This window comes from Rhamphochromis longiceps, linkage group LG10 (assembly GCF_057381845.1).
Source record: "Rhamphochromis longiceps isolate RC_006_pf linkage group LG10, R_longiceps_female_GT1.1, whole genome shotgun sequence".
In the NCBI taxonomy this organism is placed as follows: Eukaryota; Metazoa; Chordata; class Actinopteri; order Cichliformes; family Cichlidae; genus Rhamphochromis; species Rhamphochromis longiceps.
Window position 1 is genome coordinate 31,659,689 of NC_140566.1, and position 18,608 is coordinate 31,678,296.

Sequence of the window (18,608 nt, forward strand, 5' to 3'; positions counted from 1 at the left end):
AACATAGCTGACTTTAATTATCCATGAAATCATCACATTCTCTGTAGGATTAATGTCAACTACTGAACGGTGTATATTTTTAAAGGCTTTAAAACCAAGTTAGTACAAACGTCACTAATGTCACATAACTTTACCGATATGTGGCCAACAGTAATGTTTTAATGTTCTTCATTATTAAACATTTGCACATAAATAAGTGACATAATATTCAGTACTTACTTTTGAAAGTTTATTTTTCGGCCGTTCCGCTTCAGCCGTCTGCCATATTTTTCGGCAAAATTATCCACACCATTCGCCGCGCTATGAATATTTCATTTGAGCAAACAAAATTTCTGTTTTTAAATTTGCCATTGTGATTATCTGTATAAGTGAAATATCTGATTATATTGTCAAGTTTTGAATGCACTGGTTAGGTGTGGTTAATAAAGGGTTGTGGCTGCTCTCTTCCACAACAGCCTTTTGTAGCGCTTAACCTTGTGATCTTATGAACTTTCAACCTGGTTCCTCCTTTAGACTCCATCATGACTGATACGATGGTCGTCACGCAGCCTCAGCCTGTGATATATGTTCAAGGGTCGGATGAATGGTCATCTGGGTTATTTGACTTCTGTGAAAATGTGCCAGAGTGTAAGTGTCTCTGATTTATATCTATACCACAGCAAGTACTAATTCACTGCCAATGCACTGTGCTTATCATTTCTCCTTTTTAAGGCCTTTTTGCTTACTTTTGCTTACCCTGCTTCGCCTGTAAAACTTCGAGAGACTACGGGGAAAATCTCTGTCTCCCTCTGGCCGACTGGGTGAGCGGCATGATCCCGCCGGCCACCATGTCCATGAGGGTCTCCATGCGACACCGCTATGGCATCACCGTAAGGCCAAAATTTGATTTTTTTTTTAATGTATCTATATTTCACTCACTTAGCCTTCAGCCACTCTGTTGCACTAATACTTTTGAGAGGAGTTTGTTTCAACTTTTTAAAAGTTGCTTTTATTTGTGTTAACTATTTCTTTGCCTACTGCGCGTTTGCCTACTGCGCGTTTTAAGGCTGTCAGTAGGCTACTGACAGCCTTAAAACGCGCAGCCTTGTAAAACAACCTTTATAACATGACCAAATTATAACAAAAGAAAGATTGTATATCACCATATTTCGGATTTTTAAAGGAAGAAACTGTATTTTCTTAAATCATTCTGTGTCTGAATAATTTTTATAGATCAACATGTATTCTGTCAACATTATGCAATCTGCTCTTTATCTATAAAACTGTGCTTAAGACTATTTCTTACCTAAGCCATTGGGGTCTTTCAGCTCTTACATATTAACATAAAAAACTGGCCTGGTTAGCCACTTGCTGACCAAACGTCACTGTGTTTTGTTTTTAGGGCACCATGTGTAACGACTGTGTGCTTTCGACATTCTGTATGTCCTGTGTCTGGTGTCAGATGTCCAGAGAGATGAAGAAACGAGCACTCCCAGTCGTTATGGTTGCTACTAAAAACGTGTAACCTCTTCCTTCTTCATCATGTCTGGGGCCACCATCCTCATGGAGTCTTAGCAGCACAATACACTTTAAACAGAAATCCAACTGTAGCCATCCAAGCTTATTGAAGTTAGGAAACTGAAATGAAGTAAAAGGAAACTGTTTTTAATGTAATTAAACTATCATTAACTATCTAAAATAGTGCCTTTTAAATTTTATTTTACATTTTTCCCTTTGAGAACAAAAATTCTTCACCGAGGGGTTTATAATGACCACTTATTAACCAAAGAATACTTTAACTTGAGTTTAAAGGGGGTGTTAAAAGTGTGTTTTTGTGTAATCTCACATACTTTAGTCAGGTTTGTATTTTATTTTTATCTGGCATAATGAAAATTTTAAACAGATAAACTTAAATGACATAAAAATCCAAACACTGTTCTTTCATTTTTTGTCAATAAAATTAAGTGAAAGGCACATGACTCTTATTTTTCTGTGTTCATACAGCACGCTGTTAACAGATGGTAAACATACAAGTGTATGAAAGTGAATTTCAAAAATACATAAAAGAAAAAGGGTTTGGTTACCTTTAATAAGTGCTTTAAAAGTGTAACACCTCAGAACACAACACTGGATGCCACTTCTTTTATTGTTTTCTTCTTTTTTTAATAATTAATTTTGATAGTAGTAGTAGCAAAAGTAGTAATGGCAGAAATTAGTTGGGTGCCAGTCCTTCAAACTAGCATGTGCTAATTTACTGATATTGATATTTTTGGTAAATTCAGCTGTTTTCTGTTTGAAGGAAGCTGACATTTTATCAGTGATGTATGATCCTGACAGAAGGTTCTTCCACAGTGCGATGTTTTTTTTTTTTTTTTAAATCCTGTCCCTTCTGGCAGGTTTCAATCAGAATTATAACAAAAGGATAAAGCACAGATGGAAAAGCACAATGTATCACAAACTGATGCACCTGTAAGAAAAAACAAAGGGAAAAAAAACTGTTCATTCAGTATATGAGGACATGCATTGATGTATATAAGATGCAGAGAGTATTGTAGTCTCTTATGTTATGTAGCGCAGTTTCTGATACTATAATCAATTTTAACTGTAAGTTCTTAAGAGACTATGAGCTGTCAATGTCACACATCGGGAGTCAATTCTGAAAATTGATAAAGTGTTTAAAATGTAAAGTGTGTGTGTGTGTGTGTTTCTATTAAGGATTTCACTCACTCTTTGAACGAATATCAAAGTCTTGGCCCTTTAACAGAGATGTGATACAGCGCCATCTGGTGGTTGACTTTCATTGGAGATTTTTTCCCTTTAATTTAGCTTGAGGCAGGTGCATGGTTGCTGATTGTTCTTGAGAGGATTTGTGTCTCTGATATATCTGGGGAAGTTAAAAGATGATTTTTCTTGATCGCCTCCATCTATAGCAAAGAGCAAAGTACATACTGTAATCTTGCATGTAGTGTTTTCAATTTTCAGTGCCAGGACTATCCATTATGGGGTCCAGCAGAGCATTAAAGTCACCTATTGTCATTTTTGAGCTATAAATATACTTGCGAGTGATTCTTTGGCATGATTTATTTCGTCTTCTGGTTATTATCTTTTATTCATTTTCATTCCTTGTGCTGTTTTATATGTGAATGGTTGTCTGTCTCTCTGTGGTAGACAGACTGATGGCCTGTCCAGGGTCTACCCTGGTTCTCACTCCATGGCAGCTGAGATAGGCACCAGCACCCCCGCGACGCTGAATTGGAAAAGTAGGTTATTTGGAGTGCGGCATCATGTCTAGTATTTCTGACCCTAAAAGTCTTATTGATGATTTCAGGATACATGCAACAGCTGTTTGTATTGTAAGTTAGAAGGGGAGAATATCAGAAAATGCTATCTTATGCTAACTAAGACCCAGTGGAACCCCATTTCCACTTAACAGAAACCGTACTCATACGTCAGGATTGTTAGATGTTCAGTTTAATGTATGGACTTGAAATTCACTTTAAAGTGAGTTCGTTTTACTTCATGCCATCCAGATTTCATAAAATTTCATTTTCAGGTTTAAAATGAAATGCAGTGTGGTCATATTTTTATGGAAGGAACTGGAGTTTTGGTAAAGCCACAAATCCAGTCAACACTGTCTAAGGAGCTTGGGCACAAAGCAACTAGACTTCTTCAGAATATGTTTCACGTCTCATCTAAGAAGGTTCTTCAGTTCTAAAAGCAAATAGTCCCAGGTATTTTAAACCTAGTGCTAGGGGGGTGTCCCCCTACTAGAGGATTGTTGACCCATTATTAATAATATGCCTAATCAAATGAACCAAGATTATCATCAGAGTTTTCATGTGAAACCACTGTGAAACTTTGACTCACCCTATCATTTGACCTATTGAGGTCCCCTGAGGCAAGATGTGAGTGGGGGTTGAGGCACCTGGGAAGAGACATCAAGATTGCATTGTAGGTAGCAGACAGTTGGTGTCGTAAGCCACCCAGTCTGACTGCCGTTCACAGTGCACGTAGACGGCTTCTTTCACTACTCTTTCAAACCACCTGTCTTCTCATTCCAAAATGTGAACACTGGCTTCCTCGAAAGAGTGACCTTTATCTGGTACTGTACACAGACATCCAGTCATCACAAAAACGCACTTATGTGAGTGGAGAGTTCTGTAGATAACCTACTAACAATGCACTGATCTACAAAGAAAGATGCAGTCAGTTCATTCCAGTAACAATCATTCCAGCAAGAGCAGCACAAATATTAGGTCATAACAAACGGCTTCAATGCAGGTATCCCACCAATCTACTTACCAAATAGCACAAGTTTTATGTTCCTAACCGAATCGATATGTTTTTTTTAAAACGTTTTTGCAGCTGTTCTCTGGACAAAACTGATAGGGACTCATCCTCCCTTAATACAAATTGTGCCAAGGTGTGATGTCGCAATCTGAAAACAGCTGATCTATCTGGCATAAGGAAGAAAAAACACAGCTTACCATCAGATCTTGACGCAAACATGTTTGATTAAAGTTACCGTTCTATCGTGTGCCACGTGAGTACCTCGGAGGTTGTAGTTACTTATTAAAGTAAATATTACTCAGACACACTTCAGATCGAAGCCTGAGTATTTGCTGCATTTTGAGAGACATCGCTACTTGGTTTGAAACAGATGGATGAGAAAACCAGTCTGTCGTGTTTTAATTCTTTACCAATCTTTGTGTGGAAATGGGGTTAAAACCCGAAATGCCAGATTTCAGTCAACTTCCTGGAAAACACAAGATGTCTGCCTGCACAGGTTTAACAACTCTGTGACAGGCCCAGGGGCAGATGTTTCGCTGTCTTTTTTTCACCTACCACCAAAGTAAACAAGAGTACATAGCTAAGTCTCTCTTTCTCTCTCACACATACATGCACACAGTTCATGCTAAGATGATAGTGAATAGTAATAATCAACTATATTAATAACATGATTCCAGCTTTTGATCAACACCAGTGGTGGATCTGCCAATTCTGGTATTCTATGGCAAATGCCAACTGGGCTCCATGGTGCTAGGCAGTGAGCACAGGGCCAAGTAGAAGATGTTCGGCCCTCAAGCCACCCTCACAAAGTCTGCGTTTTACTGTTTGGTCAGAGACATTTACACCAGTGGTCATTTAGTAACTCTGGTAATGTTCCTGTTCCTACTTGGACAAAGGAGCAGATACCAGTCCTGCTGATGGGTTAAGGGCCTTCTACGGCCCAGTCTAGCTCTCCTACTGTATTTGTCTGTGCTGGGAGGCACAGCAAACCTTCTGGCAATGGCATGTATTTATGTGCCATCCTGGAGGAGTTGGATTCCCTGTGCAACCTCTGTCGTATCTAAGTATCATTTCATGTTACAAGTAGTGACACTGACCCTAGCCAAATGCAAAATTAGTGAAAAAACAATCAGTAAAGATGAAAAACCATTCCTGTTTTGGGGGTTGTATCCTCTAGTGCACCTGCTATTAACTTCATCAGCACCAGAGCAGCTGGAACTGATTAATGACCCCCTCTGCTACTTAGCCGACCAAATCAATATCCCAGAAGTTTAGAAGTGTCTCTTGAATTTTTTTGAGCAGTGTATTTCCTCTGACATCAAACCTTTTCATAAATTTTTAATCCACTCTTTTAATCATTTGAGTGTAAAATGACTGAGAAAATACAGAACAAGTTTATTTGACCACCACCAAATATAAGGTTTATGTCACAGCTGGCCTACATTAACAGTATTGATCATTACCAAAATATTTCTCATATTTCATTGAAGGTTAATTTACCAGTATGGACAATTATATTTGTAATGCTAAAATGTAATCATTATTGTTATCGATGACTTTTCATAACTACTTTTCTACAAAAAAGCAGACAAAAAGAAAAAGCACATTATTATTGTAAGGTGCCAAATTACAGTTGAAATCCTAACAGAAAAAATTGTTTTAGTTTTTGACTTCCCAGATAAGTCCAATGTTCCGGCTCACCCAGTCCAGCCGCCCAGTCAGATGTTACGCCCTTGGCGCCTGTCATAACCCATATAAGGCGTATCTTTGCATCTTATATTAAGATCCTCTTCCCGCCTCCTTCACAGCGATGCTCATCGCTGTTTCATCAGAATGTCAGTGTTACTGAAAATCAGAAAGATGTGGAGCTCTGATTCCAAAGGTTTCGGTGAGGACAGAGCCAACGCTTTGGCGTCACGCCCGCAACGTTGACTCATCCACGCACGCCAGTTCCTCACTTCATCTCACAATAGCACATTCCAAATGCATGACCACTCCTAATGGAAATCATAACAATCACATAAAGGAACATAAAACCTCTATTGTTACTGTTGTTGTTTTTTCGGTGTTAATTACAGTGAATTGCCTGGCGCGAACTTTGGGTTAGGGCAACTTGACCTGTCGTTTTTCTGCCCACAGCTTTTTAGTTCAGAGGGCACGAGGTCACTGGAGAATGCAAACAACAACAACAACAACAACAAAACAAACAAACAAACAAAAAACCCCAACACGCTCACTTTAAAGAAAAAACACACACACTTGAGACATGTATATGAATATGAAATACATGCATATGAATAGAGAAAGCTTCCGTTCCGTCAGTAATGGGAGTCCTCAGTATGCAGCAATACCACATATATTTCCCCGGTGAAGTGAAAGCAGTGTGGGATCATTTTTTTCCGCATTAGACAATGACCTTTCCAGTTGCCGCACCTTCACTTCAATATTAACACAAAGTTGCGGAGTGAACCGGTGCGTCCGGATTCTTCTGTCAGGTGATCTCATGTTTTCTAAAAGGATTTAAGACATGAGAGCTTCTCGGAGCTTTCAGAGATCAGCTGTGACCGAACATCCACCTCAGAGCTTTCTAATCGTCAAACACAAAAGGTAAGACATTTTATTTATTCGTTTAGTTTCGTTCCCATCCACATGAGCTCAGACTTTATATATTAACCACAGTAAAATTATAAATATAACGAGCAGCAGTTTACTGTTTTAATTTAAGAAAGTAATGATATTATAGGCCTATTAATAACCAACATGTTGACAAGTAACAATTTAAAAGCAGAGGAGCTCTTTAATGGTTATTGAGAAAGGCTGGGAGTATAGTGAACATTTACCAGCTTTCCTGAAATACACACCTGATTGTAAGAGGACTTGCAGTTGGAATTTTTCACCTTGCTCTTTCTTTTAGGCGCCATCATGACTTCTAAAATGGTTGTTCGGCAACCTCAGCCTATGATGTATACCCAAGAGTCTGATGAGTGGTCAAGTGGGATCTGTGACTGCTGTCAAGATGTGCCAGGGTGTAAGAGTCTCTTAATTATCTTCAAAGTTTATAGAGGACTTTTGCTCTGCAGTGATCGTCACACATGTGACAAAGGAACTTATTTTGCTCACTCGAAGGGAAAATATTTATTCCTAATAATCAAATTTTTAAAACAGTAGGAAACAAAATCAAAACAAACAACAAACAAACAAAAATGCTGTTTTCGTATTTCATTATCTATAAATAACATAAAAATGAATCAAAGAGTGTTTTTTGTTTTCTGGACCTGAACCTCCTGATGAAATCCAGGAAGCCACACCTACATAAGAATTAAGGCCGTAGTATGTTTTTTTTTAATGTGGTGAGAAAGGCATTGGTCCAAGAAAGAAAAAAAGGATTTATTAACATCCTCATATTTTCATTTGTATTTTCAAACACGTGGTGTGCGTCATGTGATTGGTTGTTTTAATCAGACAAAAAAAGGACAAAAGATAATTGTACTTCCGTCATACTTAGGTGTTATTTTCAAATTTAACTCATAACTTGTACATACCCACATGCACAACTATAGCACTCACACTTATTTTTTCCAAAGACATAATAACCCCGTTTACACTATTTTCAAAGATCTGATTTGTTTGGCATTCATTTTCATTTCATTCTCTACAAAAGGGAATTTCTATTCTAATAACGATTAGCGTCTTTTAAGAGCACATGCTCGCCTTTTTTTCTTTTCTACATTAACTCACTGTGTCCTTGTATAATTTCAGCATCATAATGATGTTAGATCTTATTTCTTCTGAGTTATTACTTAAATGGCCAAACCGAAATGATGATAGGACAACTATAAGACATTTTATTTTCAGTTTAAATCAATAATAATACTACTTCCTTAAATAGATTTAAATCAGACGTCTTTCTAACACATTCTACATAAATAGCGCGGCTTATTGTCCTGTTTTCTTTATTAAGCATTTCAGGGTTTTACGTGAGTGTGTGTAGTTGAGTGTTTTCCTGGTTTCGCAGTCCATATCATTTGCTTTTCTCTGTATCTTTGCCTCTTTCAGGCTGTTGTGCTTTCTGGTGCTTGCCCTGCTTTGCCTGCATAACTTCGAGAGATTATGGTGAGCCTCTCTGCCTCCCCCTGCTGGAGATTTTCAGTGGTTTTATCCCGGGAATCACCATGTCCATGAGGGTCAACATGCGACAGCGCTATCGCATCAGGGTAAGGCCAATGTTTTCAGCTTTATACAGTTAGTTCCCGAGATGTTTGGACCAATATAATTAAATACATCAGACCCTGAGCTTTCATTTGAGAGATTTTTTTTCTTTAAGCAGGTAACAGCAGGTGACCTATTAATAGTCATTAAGTCAATGGTAATGGTCTTATAGCTAGAACTGAGCCAAATAAGCAGAGTTTTAGAAACTAGAATATATTTGCTTTCAAATCAAGTCTGAAACCTGCATTTGTCCTTCTAGTATCAGATTTCGGTTTGGGTATGATCTTGAAAAGGTCAGTGCTGACCTGGTGGATGTTAATAGGTAAAGCTACAAAAACAAAACAAATCCATCTGACAGATAGCAAGAACATTAGAAGGAAAGATGATCCTGAGCAGAATGACTAGAAAATAAAAAGCATGAAATAGTCTCGGAAGAGCTCATGATCCCATTAAACAGCTGGATGTTGAAATGTGCAGAGTTACAAAGTAGATTGGATGGTGCTCAACCCTAAAGATGGGTGTAGCCGGTCTGGCCTTAAACTCTTATTGCCGTTAGTTCTCTGCGTTGTGTTGTGCGAATGACCAGAGGAGTCAGCTCTCACTTTGCCAGCTGGGTGGATTTATTCTCCCAGAACTGTTTAAAATAAAAACAAAACAGTACAGTAACTTCACTTTACTGGACTTCTGCATGAACACCTCTCCTCAGCGGGGCCTCTAGGCGACTGAGGTGCAACATTACAACAAATCCAATTACCAAATAATACTGCTAAAATGTATTTATATTCATATATAACAAACAAAAATGCACTGCATCGTGAACATATAGTGACAATTACCTCATCAACAAAATTATACTTTAGGGAGACTTCATTTACCAGTGGCAATTTTACATATTTACAGTAAGTTGAAACAGTGAACATGAATCACAAACAAACAGAAGATATAACCAGTTCACATGACACAAAAATAAAAGAGGGAGCTCACATACCTGTTTAAAATAAAAACAAAACAGTACAGCAACTTCACTTTACTGGACTTCTGCATGAACACCTTCAAGGGAGAGAGAAGGATAGCGGACCACATGAGAAGCCACGTGCATGCTCCTATGCTCTCATCTGAGACATGCTAACTAGCATGTTACAATAAAGTGCTGTACTCGACAGAGAAACAATAATTCACACTAAAACATCTAACAGAACTATGAGACAAAATGCACAAAGGGAACGAGCAGTGTTTGAATTACTTTTAGTTACTTTAACTGTGTTTATTTGCTCTGTAACTGAGAACACTAGCGTACGCTCACCTCTCCTCAGCGGGGCCTCTAGGCGACTGAGGAAAATAGCGCAGGAAGTGACTTCGTGGGAAGTCAAAGGTCACACAAACAAAATAAAAGCTCCCAAAATATAAATACAGAAAATAAACATATATAAATAAACACATATACATAACCAATACTGACAAAGCGAGATAACACTGCAGGATGGATCTTTGGTGAAATATAAATTATTTTTTAATACACCCGTTACATCGGCACTGTTTTTCTTTTTTTTTTTTTTAGGTCAGAAAGTGGAATATTGTACAATTGCTGGCCAATTCAATGAAACTTTTTGAGTTTTGATGACTTTTGTTGGTCAGTCTGGTAAAGGTAAACAGTGTATTGCAGCATAATAATCAGGAACTGTAGAAAACTCACCTTAAGGAACAATAACTCCAAAACCAATTCAACAGAGTGAAAAGCAAAAGGTTAAAAATGCAAGACTTTTCAGTCCAAACTGCTAAAACACAACCAAACTGTAACCGCACATCAAAAAACCTGATTCATCTCTTTTCACAGGAAAAATCATTTCCATATTAATGTAAAAACTGATCAGATTGACTGTTTATTACCAAACGTGTCTGTATTTTATCTGCAGGGCACCATGTGTCGGGATTGTGTGCTTTCGACTTTCTGTTGCGCCTGCAGCTGGTGTCAGATGTCCAGAGAAATGAAGAGTAGGAATGTTTCAGTTGTTATGGTTGGTGCCAAAAACACATAACCTCTTCGCTCTTCATCATCACCACCTGGGCTGCTGGTTACTTAATACAACACCATCTGCGTGGAATGTCAGTAACATTTTACACCGATGACTTCTTTGAGGAAGAGTAGTGTTCACGTCACTGACAGAAACGTGTCTGTAAATATGACTTTATTAAAGGGAGACGGGATCATGGCTTGCTGACTAAAACATTATAGAAATCTCTTAATAAATGTTAAAAATATATAATGACCTTTGTCTTGAATTTTAATCTTTTTTTTTCTTGTGAGTTTGCTTACATACACAACACTAATGGTTGCATTTAACAAGTCACAATCTACGTTCACAATAAGCACTGGGATTCAAAAATTTGTATAAAAAACTGAAGAATGTATTTTTTTTATCCTGCTTGCAATTAAATAAACAAATAGCACAGAAATAAAAAGAGAGCATGGAGGTTTTATTTATTTATTTGCGTTTATCACCAATAAAAAATAACCACAGTATGTTCAGAAAGCAGTTAATTCTGTGAATGTCCTCTGCGCCTGGGTAAGACTCCACCTCAGGCTAAAGACACACTGCACAGGAAGGTGACGCGGGCTCCTTTAAACACTTGTAAAAAAGTGACACGGCCACTAGAGGGAGTCAAACTCTTTACAATGAGTCCAACAGCTCGTTAAGGCTGAGGTCAAAGTGGGTCACACAGGATCAGACTGACTACAGCATCGCCACTCATGTTTCACCTTACAAGCTGTGCCACCTGTGTGTTCAGGAGGAGAAACACGTCATAAAAACACCACACAATGTAAGATATTTCAGTGTAGTTGATAAATCTTTGTTTTACCTCTGCAAAGTTGTGGAAGTCAGAAATGAAGCTGCAAGCAATTTCATCACTGTCAGTAAGTCAATGTAGAATAAAGATAAAGTTTAGAATAGAATAATTTTGCTTGTCTACAGGAAAAGATGCAATATTACAAGTTTAAACTAAACTGTTACTTTCCTTGAAAATGATCCTTGCCTCAAGATTTCTTCAGGTAACAGAAAAATAACACAAATACAAGTTTTTAGTGATTTTTTTTCACTCCTGTATGTTACAGATATGATATAATTTTAATTTACTTGATCAAAAATTGTATTTATAAATGATCTCATACCCACGACTTTGAGTTGGATAAGCGGATTAAAATGGATGGTTGGAATTATCTCGGAATTTTGTCTTCCCAAAGTCTCAGTGTAATTTTTCCCTTCTGAAGCCTGATAATGGGTTTCTGCATTGTCATAGTTAACACCATTAACAAGTTAGCATTTTGTTTTAAATGTTAAATGTAGGCTTTCTCTGCCTTGAGCTGAGCATGAACAGGTGTTTCATGGATCCAGAAAACCTTTTAGTCTCTTTAATCCTGTTATTTTGGCTTTAAAAGCACCATTTTTGTTGTTGTGTTATCCATTTAAAGGCCTTATGGATAAACCACCTGACTTTAGCAGGTCATAGATCTGTGCTACTACTTTCTGTACATGGTAAAGAAAAAATTTAGCTGCTTTGTATTTTTCTTTAGTCTTTATTTATGGCTCCTGGAATCATTAGCGAGTGTTTTAGTCTCCTTTAGATTGTTGTTTGGTTTTAATTTCACAGGACAAGCCGGACAATTTAGCAGCCAAAGAGACAGATGATTTTTCTCAAAGGTCGATAAACACAGCTGAACAATGACAGCAGTAAAACAGAGAGGATGCTGGACCTAAAATGCATCACAAGGGCATTTTAGCTTGTATTTAGCAGCTTGTTTTGGTCTTTTTCTGCTCTAAACGTGTCCAAATTGATTGATTCAGCTTTAAACTTGTGACATCTGCACTGCATGGTCACCTCGGTGTTTGCCAAGACCAATTACATTCAAAGGAGGATGAAGAAATAGCGCTTTAGCCCCTTTTGCTTCAGTTGTGGAGTCTATCATGTCATATTTTGTCAAATTACTCCCAATAAACTTTCCCACTTGTTTAGTCCCATTTGTGTTCCAGCAGGGACAATCCTTCCCCACTCCTGGCAAACGTGGCCCTGGTGTTCACTGTAAATTGCTCAGTGGTTTGTTTTTAATGGGATTATAATGACAGTTATGGTTTGCAAGAATTGATGTTTGTGACTTTTATGAGGTGTGAGTGAAGGGGCGGGTCCAGGCGGCTCATAAAGGCTGCAGGAATGTTAATTGGTCGAGGGCAGTGCTGCCCTCTTTGTTCTGCTCTCTCATACTGGGCTTCTGTTGCGCCCGTTAAAGGCCAAAGAACTGATTTAAAATCTGTGACTTTAACCCCACACACCCTATACTTCCCCCTACACACACACACACACACACACATGTAGACAACTTATCCCACTTACAACTCCCCTCTGTTCATCCCCTCCCATTCTTTCTTCCAAGTTTTCCCCTCCCACTCCTGAAGAGAATGGACCTCTTTGCTTCTCTCATTTCCTCGGTGTTCCCTAATCAGGTGGCTGGTGCTCCCCTTTCTGCAGGGTTTGATCCAGTGTTGGGGAAGTAATTTTATCACAGTTTTTTCCCCTTCTTCTCTTAAGGCCACACGGATGGTTGCACATCCAGTTGTGACGAGCCAGATGACTTGGCGCTGTAGCGAGGGAGAGGTTTCTGAGCCCCAGAAGGGGATTTATGTCAGAGAGTCATTGTTTATGTTACGAAATATTGAATAAATGAGCAAAACTAAAGAAAATTACTTTTATTTTAGCATGCACTGGTTTCTATTTTAACCAAATGCCTTCGGGCCCTCACATGCTGATGATTATCTTTTGCTTTGCAAAGTTTTTTTTGGATTTGGTCTTTTCTTATATTATACAAAATTCCTGGAACTGCTGGTTTTTTAAATTTTTATTGGGAACAGACTGAAATATTTTTGTTGCACTGGCACTTGGGCCGGACGAGTGAAAATCCTCTGAGAAGTTTAACTACACATTTATTCCCTCACATATCTTCTTCATCTCATAAGATGAAGAAGTGCAATTTGAACAGCTTACACTATAAAGAAGTCATGCTGTAGTAAATGAAAGAAATGGGACTCTTTTGGACTTACACTGTAAGAAATAAAGGTGTGAAATTACAGGAGAAAAGGTCCTGGTAGCTCATTGCTCAGATGGTCATGTAAGGTTTTTTTTAGGTCACAGAAACTTTTATTGTGAGCTCATTAAACAAACAAACATTTCACTAGCAAATCAAGAAAAAAACAGGAATTTTTACTGTCATTTAATTTTTATCTATTAATTAATTTATTCTAATTGTTTACTTAATTACTTTGGTGCAGTATGACTGTAATTTTGTGGCTTGACAAATTGGTCTCACGTCCTCCTTTTCTGGTCACTGTGGAAAATAGAGGGTGCTGTCACAATGAAATCCAAGTATGGGCTGTAATAATCTGTCTGCCCGAGCAACCAGCAGGGCTGGACAGGCTACTTGTTAGGTTATCTATAAAAAACCGAGGCTACAGATAATCTCCAGTTATGCTCAATCAGTGACTCCTTGGAGGGCAGAACCTGAGATGACAATCAGAGGTCATGAGACGGATTTGAACCTGGACAAACTGGAATCAGCCCGAAGCTGCCGAGTGTCATCCAGTTTGTCCCGGGGTTTCCACCATAAGAGATAGAGACCTAGTCTATCTGCCCGGGTCTCTCTATAATTTCCTGGGGAAGTGTTCCTTTTAAAAGACAAGGTTGGAGTTGCCCGGGGAGTCGGCTGATAACAGCTAAGGTTAAGATGAGGCAGGAGGGGGAGGCGTAGTCCGACGTGCTATCAGACGATGGGCCTCCGAGCAAACAAACAGCTCTGACCTCTCAAAACAACGGCAGCAGGGAGCAGCTGATAGGGAGAGACGGATAGGTAGAGGCTGGTGATGATGCGGCGGGAGTGTGTGTCTCGGAGTGTGTGTAGGGGAGGTAACAGGGGGCAAAGGGGCTTGCAGGGCAAGAATTATCTCAATGTCTCAGTGTCCATTAAAATCAGAGGGCTGTGTATGTGTGTGTGGTGGTTTTCACGGTGTCTTAAATGTCCCAAGATAATTTCAACTCGGGTTTTGGTGGAGACTCGATGCTCCAGCAGTTCCCCTGATAGCTACACAGGAAGCCACATCTTTTATACTTTTATACTACTTTCTTATTTTAAAATAGCTTTTGTATCTTCAGAGCATGTGCCATCTGTCGTGAAATGTGAGTTTACATCCTTTTCAAAGTAAAAGAGTACACCAGCAAAATGTCACCTGTTTATGACCAAAAAGCAAAAAAGATGAGTGTTTTCTCCTGATACTAATGTCTGAACACGGCATCAGTTACATTTTACATAAATCTACAAAAAAACAAAAAACACAATTTTGTTGTACATGTACAGTGATAATAAAGGGCTATTCTATGCTATTAAATAATACAGCACATCATTATATTTGCTGTTTGTACTGGAGTCTGTAGACACACACAGACAGATGAAAAAAATTGAACTATTAATTGTGGAGTAATGATTAACACAAGGAACAGAAACTGTGAAACAATATAAATAAAAAAATATAAAATAAAAAAAATATAAACAAAAAAAGCAGACTTTTTTTGTGTGAAACCAGATCACCTGTGTAATCAGGATACAGATTTTTTTTTAAATTGTATTGAATTACATTTTGTATTATAACATCATAGGATTTAAATTTTGGATCAGTGTCTTTCACCAACATCATCTCTTACAGAAAATCAATAAATTTGAAAGAAGTTTTAGTCACACCGATCCCTCGAGCTCATTATCTGTGCACATCTTTTGGTTTGTTTGTATAATCATAATTTAAGTAAGTTCATCTACACGACTCAAAGTAACATGAAACTCGACAACTGTCTCCAGTGTTTAAGTAACTCGTTGCACCTGATCGGCCACCCTGACCTCCTCCCTTAACCATTCAGAGTGAAAACAGCAGTGTGTTAAATCAACGGTCGGGGCTACATTGGTGGGGTGGGCTGGCTTTGGGTATTGTTCATATTACGATTCATAGAATAGCAGCTAAGTAAGAGATATATGTGTTTTAAATAAATCTAATCATGCAACAGGTGATTGTACTAGCAGATAAAAATGACAAATGATTAAGTAAAGAAAGAAGAAGCCATAAAATATTCAATATTAACCTTCTGCCTGCTATATCAATCTTCCAGATTTTCTCATCTAATGCAAAGTTGTTTGAATTCATTTTAGAAGTGTGGCGGTGCTGTGCACGTACATGTAGATGCACGCGTTTGCCTGTGACACAGAGATAAATGAGAGAAGGCAGAGGTGGGAGGTGTAGCAGCAGAGGAGAGTTCAATGAAAGGGAGGTAAGGTTAACTAATTCTTTGATTACTGAACCTTGTCATTCAGATTGGGCGAGGGCTTTAACACTCAGTGAACACAGAAAGGTAATGCTGAGGGCTGAAGACTACAGGATAGGTCTACTGAATGGTAACAGAATCTGTTTTCAATTAAAACATTTTTCTTTTCTAACTGTTTTGTTACCAAATAAACAAAATACATTATTCCAAAAAAAAAAAAAGAAGAGTTTTTAATTCCAGATTTATTAATGTTTTTGTCATTAAACAGTAGCACTAAATTTACTGAAGCAAACTTTGGCCTTCTTTTTCATTTATACCGAATCTGTCGTCCACTAGTGGGCAGCAGTGGGAGTCAAGCTCATGCACTGAAGAGGATCTACTGTTGTTAGCCTTGATATATAGCCGCTGCAAACAACCTCTAAGTGCATCTCAAGGTTCATTGAAGAAGTGAATAAGATCTATAACTCTTGTGTAGATGTCTGTCTCTCTCTCTTTTGGTGCGTCTGACAGCATTTCTTAAAGTCTTGTTTCATCCCAGGGATGGTTAATTAATTAATTTAGTTTAAAAAGACAATAAACACATTTTAATATTAGCTTGAGCTGCACTCTTTTTGAATGTCACAGGCTCATAAAATTGTAATTAAAATGTTTGATATTCACTGGATTTCTCTTGATTGTAATATGGTTTTATTTGGTTTGGTTTAAATTTTTGTTTAAAAGTAAATTTATATTCAAATAGCTTAAATCAACTCATGTTATTATTCATTGATTTGATAGCAACTCAACCTACAAACCTAGAAAATTATTAACATTTATCTATAATTTCTCCATTTACATTTCTTTTTCTATTTGATTCTCAGAAGACTGATCAGCATTTATATATACATAAATGTCTCTGGCCTCAAGTTTTGTATATCGAGTGCACCAATCAGACTTGATGAAGGTCATGTTCAATGCATCACAGTGTAACGACTGATTATTATGCAGATTTCTAGTAAGTTTTCAAAGTTTGAGCTTCAATCAGTCAATCAATACTTTATTTATATAGCACATTTAAAGACCAGAGGTACACCAAAGTGCTTGAAATATGAAATAAAATTAATTACATATGAGTACGATAGTAGAGTACAAATATATTTCCAGACAAAACAAAGCACTAATTAACCCGGGAGTAAAAGAAATATTTCACTCCTAGTGTAAAAGTTAGGCAGTCTCAAATCCCTCTGAAGCTGTGAGATTCCATATTTGCCATTATTCTCTTTGACAATAAGTGTCTATATTCAGGTTAATATAATACAAATCAAAAGTAGTAATTCAAACCAAATCCAGGCTTTGGTTACATGTGTATTACATCCAATACATCTCTAATGTTTCCAGAGATCTGAGAGTTAATGTCCGTTACCGTGAGAGTGCAGGCTCACCAGAGTCTGCAGGAGTTAAAACTGTCCAGAGCAGCTCTGCGGGTGCTAATGTGTGTGTGCGTGTGTGTGTGTGTGCATTTATAGAGGGCTTTCGTTGGAGTCGCACAGTCCACATTGTCCTCGGTGAAGTGATATTTTGTACATAACATAACCGAGCCCATTGTTGTGTTTTCTGAAGTTTCCTGAACTCCACATCAGTTTTAAAGACTCCATGTTGCATTGCTGGTTTGTTAGAGGATATTCATGCCTTAATCGTGTTTTAACATCTTAAAAACAAATTTCAAAAACACCCTCTCAGCCTTAACAATTTAATCAGCTGTTAAAAAACAGCTAAAGTAGCTTGAAAATTTTGCACAAACATCTATCGTGTTTGTATTTCTTATACCTTGATATAGGATGAAAGGATACACTGAATAAGCCTATTTCTAAGTCCTTTGGTTCATAAACAGGTCTTTATGCCGTCATCATTAAATTTAATGTAATGTCACTTACTGTGGACGGAGAAGTGAAAAAGCAAACTTACAACGTCGCAATTGGAGGACAACTTCTCTCTGCTGCTGCATATTGGGTGTATTTTTATATATGTGAGTACGCTTCCTGAACCACAACACCACTTACCACCCCCACCTACCAGCCCCCACCTTCAGTCACCTCCACCTCCAACCCCCAAACCTAGACTCTTTGTCACCGTGGTGATTGGTAGACTAAACAGCGTGCAATGTTCACCAGATCCACATCCCACTGGATCATTACAAACATTAAGACGATACAAAAGGAAACAAAACTCGTGACCCCGCCCCACCCATGTGTCCCCCTGGCCTCCTCACGCTCTTTATTTTAAGTGCACGGTCACATGGACATGCTTTTGCACACTCACATGCATACAAGGCTGAAGCCTATATTCTTAACATTCTTTGGCCAGTAAACAAACGGGCCGGACAGATGCATCACCCCCAGCAGACAGACAGATTTTGAGGGCTGGGAATGTTTACATTGGTCCTGTCGCCCTCTGAGGCCTCAACCAGATTCAGGACGAACTTAAATAGAGAGGAGCAAAAGAACACCAAGAGCCAATGTTTATCAGGTCACACACTGGAAATGATACTGCTTCTGATCGCATAGATTCTCATATTTTATTCATAACTTGAGTGATATGAGTTTGAATTGGGCCAAATGAAGGTCTTATATCTGCGGACGGTCACTGAAAAACCCTTTTATCTCATAACAGAAAAGATTTGCACTGTGATTTTAAGTTGATGCAAATTCAAAAAAGATCCTATTCACAGGACGTTTTATCCTTTGGCTCGAGGCAGGTTAGAATATGATATAGGGAAGATGAAACTAGGAATATTATCATGC

At 38.1% G+C, this 18,608-nt stretch overlaps 2 protein-coding genes and 1 long non-coding RNA gene across 3 annotated transcripts; 2 read left to right on the forward strand and 1 right to left on the reverse strand.

Annotated features, from left to right (window-relative positions):
• Positions 1 to 521: 521 nt before the first annotated feature.
• LOC146661217 (cornifelin homolog B-like) lies at positions 522 to 1,552 on the forward strand. The gene is made up of 3 exons (XM_085419701.1): positions 522 to 627; positions 712 to 869; positions 1,382 to 1,552. The coding sequence occupies exons 1-3, from the start codon at positions 522 to 524 to the stop codon at positions 1,502 to 1,504; spliced, it is 387 nt and encodes a 128-aa protein (XP_085275827.1). The 3' UTR covers positions 1,505 to 1,552.
• A 519-nt stretch (positions 1,553 to 2,071) lies between these two features.
• LOC146661218 (uncharacterized) lies at positions 2,072 to 4,602 on the reverse strand. Its single transcript, XR_014913473.1, has 3 exons — positions 4,467 to 4,602; positions 2,707 to 2,863; positions 2,072 to 2,446 (listed from the first exon to the last, which is right to left on the reverse strand). It is a non-coding gene; the product is annotated as an uncharacterized LOC146661218 (long non-coding RNA).
• Positions 4,603 to 6,729: 2,127 nt separating this feature from the next.
• LOC146661219 (cornifelin-like) lies at positions 6,730 to 10,718 on the forward strand. Its single transcript, XM_085421316.1, has 4 exons — positions 6,730 to 6,876; positions 7,184 to 7,297; positions 8,326 to 8,483; positions 10,392 to 10,718. Exons 2-4 carry the CDS (start codon positions 7,192 to 7,194, stop codon positions 10,512 to 10,514), a joined length of 387 nt encoding a protein of 128 aa, XP_085277442.1. The 5' UTR covers positions 6,730 to 6,876; positions 7,184 to 7,191; the 3' UTR covers positions 10,515 to 10,718.
• Positions 10,719 to 18,608: the final 7,890 nt, after the last annotated feature.

Bases quoted from the DNA above. Each gene is read 5' to 3' on its own strand.
- LOC146661217 (XM_085419701.1), top strand. From the start codon at position 522: ATGACTGATACGATGGTCGTCACGCAGCCTCAGCCTGTGATATATGTT. The intron at 628-711 runs GTAAGTGTCTCT...CTCCTTTTTAAG, and splicing joins CTGTGAAAATGTGCCAGAGT to GCCTTTTTGCTTACTTTTGC. The intron at 870-1,381 runs GTAAGGCCAAAA...TTTTGTTTTTAG, and splicing joins GACACCGCTATGGCATCACC to GGCACCATGTGTAACGACTG.
- LOC146661219 (XM_085421316.1), top strand. From the start codon at position 7,192: ATGACTTCTAAAATGGTTGTTCGGCAACCTCAGCCTATGATGTATACC. The intron at 7,298-8,325 runs GTAAGAGTCTCT...TGCCTCTTTCAG, and splicing joins CTGTCAAGATGTGCCAGGGT to GCTGTTGTGCTTTCTGGTGC. The intron at 8,484-10,391 runs GTAAGGCCAATG...TTTTATCTGCAG, and splicing joins GACAGCGCTATCGCATCAGG to GGCACCATGTGTCGGGATTG.